This window comes from Pteropus medius, unplaced genomic scaffold (genome assembly GCF_902729225.1).
Source record: "Pteropus medius unplaced genomic scaffold, Ma_sr-lr_union100, whole genome shotgun sequence".
NCBI lineage: Eukaryota > Metazoa > Chordata > Mammalia > Chiroptera > Pteropodidae > Pteropus > Pteropus medius.
Genome location: NW_024349224.1, coordinates 8,552,526 through 8,562,274, shown reverse-complemented (window position 1 = coordinate 8,562,274; position 9,749 = coordinate 8,552,526). Strand labels below are relative to the sequence as shown.

Genomic DNA, 9,749 nt, shown 5'->3' with positions numbered 1-9,749 from the left:
AACCAAGGGTTGCCTTGCCTAAAAAAATAATAATAATGATTAACATTTTGGCTGAGGTAAGAGGCTCATGTGTGTGTGTGTGTGCACGTGTGTGTGTGAGCTCACAGGCCTTTGGAGCCGAAAGTAATGATGGAGTTTTTTGTTTCATCTTCCTAAGGAGGTGGGCCTGAGAGAGCGAGGCGCTCACCTGGTGCCTCCCTCTAGCTGAGCACGACTCAGGTGTAACACAGGTACATGTGCATCGGGCTAGATGCCCCAGGCCCCTGGATCCCCAGCCCTGAGCCGAAGACACCTACAGGGGTTTGATCCTGATCACCGAGTCCTGGAATCAATCCAGTTCACAAAAAGCATTTCTGCCTGTCGTGTGGCTACTTTCCAAAGGCCAAGAGATCCTTAAATTTCTGATCCCTAAAATTAAGTTCATTTAAGAGTGTTCACAGCAGACTCTGGTCATTATGGAGTCTCGGTCAACAGAAAGCAAAACACGTCGACTACTCACTGGAGGGCGGTTGACCTTTTTTCTTTTTTTTGGCTGTTAAAAAGGGGTCTTTTTACCTGGGAGCGGGAATAAAAGAACTAACTATCTGTCCATTTGTCTATTTCTTCCTTATACGAAAAGGGCTGCTCGGGTTTTTATCAAATACACAGGGTAATCAGGAAGAGTTTGGCTTACGATCCAAGCCAAGTGGCATCCACAAAATTTACCTTGTAGGGAACACAGTAGTTAACTGCATTGTGGGAAAGGGACAGCCAGTCTGGAGACCTGAGCCGTGTGCGGCCCGGGGCGGCGGCGGTTGCTCTGGGGACACACTGCTTTCAGGATAGCACGTCCCGCAGGACGCCGAGGGCAGCACGTGCCCGGCCGTACCTTCCTGGGCATGATGGTGAGCGGGCACACCTCCCGGGTCAGGTCCATGTGGCACAGGTCCTGCGAGCCGTACCCGTTGACGCAGTAGGCGTCGTAGCCGGAGCCGATGAGCATGGAGCAGAGCAGCGTGCTGAAGTCGAAGCAGTTGCCCTTCTGGTACTTGAGCACCGTGGTGGAGGAGAACAGGTGCGAGGGCTGGCCGCGGCGGGGAGGTCAGCGCGGCCGGGCCTGCTGCGCCCCCGCCGTCCGCCCCACACAGCCTGGGCCCCCGCTCGGCTCCTCACCCTTGTCGGGGGAAGGAGCCTACTAAGGGTGGGATGAAAACCGGAGACCCCACGTCCAGAAAGTGCCATCTACATTTGCCTGTAATTTTAAGGGGCCGTGAACTTCCTCATGGAAAAGACCCTCTGGACTGAAGAAGCTTCGAGTCTAATGCTCTCTGAGGGGCGATTTTGCGGTTTTATTCAAAGTTCCCCTCGCCTTGTCCCCCCATCCTTTCCTTCTCTTCCCTTTCCCAGGTCTCCATGGTGGACCTACCGCTTCCTCCCGCCCTCCCGCCCTTCTCCGCGAGAAGCCCATTGAGGCTTCAGAATGAAGCTCAAGAGGAAGGGCAGAGGAGCTGTGGGCCAAGAGCAGCAAGGGCCCCCCTTCTGTCCCCCACCTCCTGAAGTTGAGAAGGGAAGATTCTGAAGCCAGAAAGAGGCCAAGGAGGCGAAGGGGTGGGAGTCAGGAGACCCCTGTGCTCTGTGACCTCGGTTAAGTGACCGCCTCTCTCTGGGCCTGTTCCCGCCACACCCCCAGACAGACTCGTGGGCTGTGGCCTGTGTCCTGCTGAGCCTCTTTCTCCAGACCTTCCCAGGGTGGCACGTACCGGCTTGAGGGGGTCGGACAGGGGCACCACGGAGAGGAAGTCCGCCACAAACTGGGCACAGCTGTCCCAGTTGTAGAGCTCGGGGTAGGGCATCAGTGTGGGCCGGATGGTCGTGCTCACGAACTTCTATGAGGGGAGAGACCGAAGGCTTCGCGGGGGGCAATCCACCTAAGAGGGGAGCCCAGCACTTCCAGGAAGCCGGCGACCTCAGGGTCAGGGGAGCCCTCTCTGGGCCTCTCTGGCCCTCAGGCTCCTCCTCAGTACTTTGGCAGCTGGAGGAAGGGATCCTGGAGCCCTTCCAGCCCAGATCCAGAATAAGTGGTGCTGGTGAGAATCAGGGCCTCCCTGTCATCACCCCTCCCCACTGACTACCGCCAGATCTGACGGCGCCTCCCGGATCCCCAGCAACCCTGTGAGGCAGCTCCCATTGACAGGAGGAAACAGAGGCTCCAAGAGGTGAGCTGACTGGCTCAGGTCCACAGTGGGCAGCAGAGCTGGGTCTGTCTGGCTCTAGGCCACCATCCAGGGTGGGGACCTAGTGCTACTAGGGACCTCGAGGGGCTGCTCTGCCACCCAGGGCCTGTGGGCCAGGCCTTCCAGTCTCCCTGTAGATTCGAGGAATGGATCGCGCATGGCCCCACGTGAGGGGCAGCCCCAATGCAGCCCCTGCTGCAAGGGAAACGCGGGCCTGGGGTGACCAGATAAGGGAAACGGGGAGTAGGGACTGCAGGGGAGTCTCCGAGCTTCAAATGCTGGCAGCTAATGTGTTTGTTAAAAATCACCATGTGGGCCAAGTACAACAGTCTGGGAGTCCCTGCCAGCCTGTGAGCTGCCGCTGTGCAGCCTTTGGATTCATCCTGTGCCATTTTGTCTACAGATGGGGAAACTCAGTCCCTGAGAGACTCAGGGACTTGACCTGGGTCACAGGGCTGGACAGAAGGAGTCCAGTGCTTGGGTCTCGGGGCCCACCCTGGTCATTTTGTCTTATTTCTTTGCCCTTCCCTGGACTGGGCCGGACTCTGGGGCTGGAGCCTGCCCCTTGGGGGGAGGCATAAGGGTCTCCGGGCCGCCAGCGCCCCAGAGGGGATTCACAGCGAGCCTGTTGGCATTTGAGTTTATGCTGCTCCCAGGCTATAAGCTCTGGCCCACGGGAGGGCTATGCTTGGGCCCATCTCCCTCCTCCCTCTGCTGTCAAGCCCCAAGCCCTGCCCTCCACAGCCCAGCCTTACGGGCACTTCGCATTCGTTCAGTGGGTGCAGAAAGAGGGGCACGCGGTCCGGGCACAGATGGCTGTATTGGCGGGAGAAGTTGTCCGCCACCTGCAGCAGCTGTTCCTCCTTGAGCGTGTTGCTTTGGTAGGAAAGGGGCAGCTTGGAGATGTCAACAGTGTCCTTGGTAATGCTCCTGTGCCCGCAAGAAGGGTGGCATTAACTAGTCTGCGCGAGGCTAGGCCTGGCACACAGAGAACCCTTGATCTACCCGAGCTGCCACGGGCTCTATCCCTTCCTTGTTTAATCCTTACAACCACCTGGGAGGGAAGTATCATTATTAGCACCTGCACTTTTAAACGAATAAGGGAACCGAGGCACAGAGTGGTTGAGTAACTTGCCCAGGGTCACACAGTGAGTGAGGGGGCAGAGTGGGAACTCGGTCCGGGCATGCTGAAAGCGGAGAGCCCTCACTCTTAACCACCTTCCTCTAGGTCCTGGGCCTGCATCCCAGCCCAAGTGCCACCATTCTGCCTGGCTCCTCCTTTGCCCAGCCCGGCTCTGACCCGCTCCAGGGCGGCTGGGTCCGAAGCCCCCACCCCGACACTCACGAGGGCCTCCGCGGAGCGGCGACCTCGATCTCCGACACCTTCTTCTCCAGGTCTCTGAGCATCTCCTGTGTCAGGAAGGTCTCCTCCTTCCGCACCTCCAGGGGCCTCATCGTCTTCTCGCCCCGCTCGGCCGCCTCCTCCCGCTCGGCCGCCTCCTCCTCCTCTACCTTCTCCTTCAGGACCTCCATCCTGGCGTGTCTCTGACTGTCTAGAGTCGGAGTCTCTGCGGAAAAGATAGACGCACTCAGAATGGCCAAGTTCAGAGCAGGAATGGGCGACCCAAACCACCCGTGTCCCTGAGCGGTGGTTTTAGGTGGTTCGGATCACAGAGGGAAGAATTAAGTCCCTCGTAAACGTTCTTTCCTTGGAGAAGAAAGTCTCTGCTTGGTGCTAGCGTGTCTAGAACACCTTTCTAATATGTGAAAATCTTTTAAAACAGAGACAAGCCGGCCAAGGTTGAGAGCTATTGTGAGCGTGGGGGTAGGGTGAGGGAGGAGGGGGTTAGCCCAAACTTACGGACGTTGCTTGGCTTTTCAGATATTTATTCTAACAGTTACCTTCTCTTTATGACAATGATGCTAATGCTGAAAGGGTTGCCGTAGTATCATAAAACTTCCCATTTAAATATATTTATTAAATCTAATAAGTGAATTGGTTTAAAGAAAACTATTCATAATAGTAAGGTGATGATACGAAATATGACGACGACAAAAAGAAAGGTGACATCACCAAACGTGGCACCGAGGCACAGAGGCGGCAAAGGCAGGGCTTCCGCCGAGGCCCCTGGTCAAGAGGTAGGTGTCTAGAGGGTGACAAAGCCTGTACTCTCCTGGACAAGTCCTGTGTCAGCCCACAGAGTGTCATTTGGGAGCCACATGTGCTTGCATGCCCTAGGCAAGGCCGTGCCGTGGTCCCAGAGCAAAGCCTCACTGAGGTAGCCCACTAGTTTCCTACTCAAAGAGCCATTCCCCGCTTCCATACAACAGAGCCCCAATTTATCGGGGGCGGCAATGTGCTTGGCTGGAAATGTCCAGCTTCCCAGCCTCCCTTGCAGCTAGAGTCAGCCCTATGATGGAAACCCCGTTCTGGTCACTGAGAAGTGGGTGGAAGTTGCTGCACGTGGAAGGGCAGGGGCTCAGCTGGCACAGACCTTTTGCCCTTCTCCTTTTCCTGCTTGGGACAGGGACAGAAAGCAGGAGGTGGGCAGCCAGTGCACGACCGCAAGGTGACCATACATGAGGACCAAAGCTGCCACGAAGGACGGCAGATTGAAGAGACGTGGGGAGCCAGGATCCCATGAATGCTGGGGAGGCCTTCAGCGTCACCTCCAGACTCCCCGTGGTGTGAGGAGATGGAGCCTCCGCTCGTTTAAGCTGGTTCCTGTTACCCGATCCCAGCCGATCCCAGCGATCCCCCAGCCTCCCCGCCCAGGCATGTCTCATTGCCCCACCTCGAGTATCTGTTTTCTTTGCAACAAACAGGGAAAAGGTACTGAGAGGAGGAAACTGACCTAACACACAGGATCTGCTGACGGGTGTAGTAAGAAATGGGAAGAAATGTGTAGATTCTCCCCAGATTTGTCATCACCCTCTGGAGCGGAGACAGGACCGAGAGGGCAAAAGTCACCAGGAGGTAAATGCCGGGTCCCACCTCCCCATTCCAACCCCCACCTGGGCCTCTCGGAGAGACGAGTCACTGACCACCAGCTTGGCTAAGGGGAAGACTTGCCTCTACCAGCAGTTCCTGCTGGGCTCTTGGGCCATTCCCTGCCCCTTCCTGGGCCTCAGTTTCCCCTTCTGCAATATGAAAGGAGGCACAGATGTTTTCTGTCTAATGCCGACGTTCTGTAGGACTCAGGAGGGGCTGGACACATCTGTTGCTTTGCTGGAGGTCAGCCTGTCCGTGTCTCAGGGGGTCAACGTCATGGCTGAGGCCTTGTGTTCAGCAGGCCCATTCAGGACCCAGTTCCCTAAAGGTGAACCTCCCGCTGAGCCCACCAGCCAAGCAACAGAGCCCAGTGATCAGATCCGTTTGTTCACTTCTTGGGCACAGAGAGGACGAGCTCAGGGAGGGCAAAAATAACCATTAAAGGCACTTCCTGTTTACTAAACAGCGTCCCAGGCACTGTGCTAATGAGGGGTTTGACAGAGCTGATCTCATTTATCCTCCAATGATTCTGTGAGGCAGACGTTATTATGTCACCCACTTCGTAGATTAAAAAATTGAGGCCTAGAGCAAGGGGAAACCGCCTAAGGTCACAGAGCTAATACGCAGTAGATCTGGGGTTTGAAACCCATACACTTAAGGGCCTGATGAGATGGGAAAGTCCCAGAAGGATGGTGGCAGGTGATGGTAGGGAGATTGGGGAACAAGGAAAGAAGCAGGAGAGGGAGAAGGTCAAGTTGGGCAGCAGGGGGTTACAGCTGGGGCAGACACTGAGATGGGCTCTGGGCCCAAGGTCACAGAACATGATCATCAGAGACAGAGCTGGGCCAGAACCGCACTACTTTGTTCTCTACATCGGGCTGCCTGGTCTGCCACAGTGCGGTTTGGGGACAACAGTCCTGCCTCAAAGTTCCCCGGACCCTGCTGAGAGGCCCAGAGGTCCCCCTACACCCCGGGCCATTTTCTGCAATCCTTCTCCCCAGGGCAACTCTTGCACGTCTTTCAGATGCACGCAAGACACACACACACACACACACACACACACAACATCCGGGCCTGAAAGCCCCCAGGCAGAAGACCCCTTACTACCAGCACCCTCCAGCCCCCTTCTGTGGCAGGCAGGGTCCAGCCACCCCCAGTCCCCTACTCCTTCCTCACCCCTCTGAGGACAGCCCGTACCATCTGTTAGCCTGTCTCCATGGTAATGGCTTTCAGAAGCTGAGGGCCTGTCCTGGGAGAGGAGGCTTCTGGGAAATGTAGTCTTCTGTCGGGTCTGGGCCCACAAGACCCACTGCTGCAGTGATGGCTGAAGGCAGCTTGTGCCAGCTTGCACGAGCTGATTGCTAAAATTTCAGGAATGTTTGTGAGCCAGTCGACAAACACAGCCATTATTAAAAATTAAATTATAAAGACGTATAAGTAAATAGATGATATTAAAAACAAAGGCAGCAAATACCCAAAATATGTCTCTTCCTATTTTGTTACATTTTACTATTATCTAATTGATAAAAACTGGCTTAAAATTGGCTGTGAGATTATTTATACTAGAGAAACTGGCAAATGCTACAGACCAGGGCTTTTTCTCTCACTGAGTCAGTTGTTAAACATTTACCAGGATTCATTGCCCCTCCCCCAAGCACGGTCAACGTGGCCTTTATCGGGTTAGATGGGAACCAGCGTGGTCTTGGCACGGCTGCCTGTCATGGCAGACAGAGCCAGGCTGCCTGAGCCCTGGGTTCTAGTCCAGGCTGGGCCACTGGTTTAGTATTATATAATCCACAGGACAGAGAAAACTTACCCATGAGGTTAGTGGCCTATAGAAGTACTTAATTTTAATTTTTTCTAAATTCGGAAGAAAAAAATGAATAGACTGATAATGAATATGCAATAATTATGAGTCCACCCTGGATTATATTTATCTTGGTACCAATGTAGTCATGAAATATAATTTTTACTGTTTTATTTTTGAAAGAAAGGGCCCACAAAAGTCATAATTTGGCCCCGTGGAGTTTCAGGGGTGGGGCTCTGGGGTAGTACTACAGACGTCCTCATAAGCTTACATAGTTGCTGTTCCTGGTTAAAGCACAGAAATCACCTCGATTCTCAATAATAGTGACGCTTTTGCTTCCGATTGGAATGTTATGTAGTCATGAAAAATAATGTGAAGGATAAATTAGACTGAGGGAAAACTCACGAGACAGTGTGAGGCCATCAGTCCTGGTGCGTGTCCTGAGATGAGCTCTGTGGGGAATTCGCGGGGTGTCGGGGGGAGGCAGGAAGGGCAGAGGAAAGGGAAAGCACGTGCCGTGAGGCTGGTGGAACAGAACGTAGGCTTCGTCTCCCCTTTTCTCCATGTACCATCTCATTTCTTCTGTATATTTATTTATTCCCTTTTATCCCTACACCCACTCCCATTTTCTGCCCCCTAGAGGCAACCATCCTGGTGTGCATGTTTTTTTCCCCAAAATGAGCATTGTTTTGCATGCTGCTGTTTTTAATTTGTGTAAATGATATTGTGTTCTTATCTCTTGTTTCTTTTATTTTCACCAAGAACCGTATTTTTAAGGTCCAGCCATGCTGCTGTGAGTCCATGGCACGGATCTACACTAATTACCTCTACGACTTCCAGCTTTGCCACCAACTCCCTTCCATCACAGATAATGCACACATGTCATCAGTCACATCGTTTTTAGACCTGGAAGAGTGATCCTTTGGGATAAGTAACTAGGAGCAGGATTGCTGGGCCAGCAGCAGCACCCCATTTTCCTCCAGGCAGTAAAAACTACCCTCTCCCCACCTTCTGCAATGCGTGTAGGAGCCTAAACTAAACCCTTGTCCTGCGACAGTCGATATTATCCTAATGTTTGCCAGTTTCATGTATCTCTATTAAACGTGAATCTGTCTGATCACTAAGGACTTTAAATGTGTCTTCATCTGCTAGCGTGTTAGCTTTAGATGTTTCCTTCTCTGAATTTGTCTTTTAAAACCTCAGTCCATTTCTCTCTATCAGGGACGTGTCCTTGTTTTGGTGTGTAGAACTTTCAGATGTTACTCCCTGCCTTCTGATGTTGCAAGTACCTTCCCGCATTCTGTCGCCTGTCTGTTAACATTGCCTGGGGTGTCCTTCATTAAACAGAAAACCTTCATTTTAATGTAATTAAATTTGCCAGGTTTTGTCTGATGTTTTGTGCCGATGAATTTTTGCTTGAGAAATCCTTCCTTGCCCTTAGGTCACAAAATATTTTAACTACATTAACTTTATAGCTTTGGCATCCCATTTAGACGTGTAATCTGCCTGGAGCTCATCTCTGCATGTGGGGTTAGGTAGGGATTCTGTTTTATTTTTCTCCATATAATGAGCCAATTTTCCAACACCATCCTCAGACCATCCACCCCTGCATGATGATGCCACTCTTGTTGTATGTTAAGCCCCTCAAGTGTACATGGGTCTGCCGCTGAGTCCTCTGTTCTGTTCCACAGGTCTTCATGCCTATCCCTGCATAGATCCCATGTTGGACTTACTACTATGGGCTTGTAATAACTTCTTATGTACAGGTCAAATCTTCCTCCTATGCCCTCTTTCAACTACTTGAGGCCTATACGCCTCCATATAAATTCTAGAATAATTGTTTGAAAGTGTTTAAAAAATCATTTAGGATCTCTATTGAAACTGTATTGTATTCATAGATGGATTTGTGAAGAATTTTTATCTTTTGATAGTAAGTTATCTATCTGAGAGCACAGGGCAAGTAAACCATCTTACTTTCTTGTATATTTGTTATCTTGTAATGAAAAAAATACTAGGAATGAAGAAATTGAGGCAGAACAGAGAGAACCAGGGAGCCATGGTGATGGCCTATGGAGCCCAGGAGCCCAGGGCCTGATAAGTTGATGGCCAAGGCAAAGCTCTGGCTCAGTCACATCCCCTCTGGGCCAGGTAGGCCAGGTGCACCAGGCACCATCAGCCACTTTCTCGTTTAAGCTTTCGCCAGCCCCGTGGGGCAGCTACTGCCATCCCCACTCTGTAGGTTCAGCAGGTGAGGAACTGGTCCAAGGCAAGCAGCAGAGGTGGAATCTGGACCACAGTTTGTGCTCACAACCGCGGAGCTGTCCACCCGCTGTGCTGCTCTTCTGACAGTGCGGCGACAGGGCAGTCCTGTCCATTCATGCTGGGCCTCGGGGGATGTTTTTACCATGTTTTTACCATGGCTCCACCCTGGCACATGTTCAGCCTGGCACTTGGAGCTGCTTTTGCAGAGATCCTAGGCAATGAGGGCCCCCGGTCTCTCTGCCCCTGCCTGGCCCTGGGGTAGAGAACCAGCAGAAAAATTGCACAACCCCATTGTTAACTACACCCCCATCTGCCCTCTCCATCTGCACCGGGAAACCCAGCCCATGTGGGGCTTGTGGCTTGTTGGTCCGACATCCCACTGAGCATGTCTGGGAAAGCTGCAGCCTGGGATTTGGTGGTGGGTGGGGGGCTGGGGCAGGCTGGAACATGGTAATAATTCTTGAACCCAGGGAAT

At 52.7% G+C, this 9,749-nt stretch overlaps 1 protein-coding gene across 1 annotated transcript in view; it reads right to left on the bottom strand.

The window, feature by feature from the left end:
• Positions 1–6,456, bottom strand: part of DRC7 (dynein regulatory complex subunit 7) — a 25,753-nt gene extending 19,297 nt beyond the window's left edge. Inside the window, exons 1-5 of the mRNA XM_039880989.1 lie at positions 6,403–6,456; positions 3,559–3,781; positions 2,969–3,143; positions 1,740–1,865; positions 869–1,063 (exon numbers count right to left, since the gene is read on the bottom strand). Coding sequence (XP_039736923.1) covers positions 869–1,063; positions 1,740–1,865; positions 2,969–3,143; positions 3,559–3,746 — 684 coding nt within the window. The 5' untranslated portion in view covers positions 3,747–3,781; positions 6,403–6,456. The remainder of the gene's footprint in view (positions 1–868; positions 1,064–1,739; positions 1,866–2,968; positions 3,144–3,558; positions 3,782–6,402) is intronic.
• Between the last annotated feature and the right edge of the window lie 3,293 nt (positions 6,457–9,749).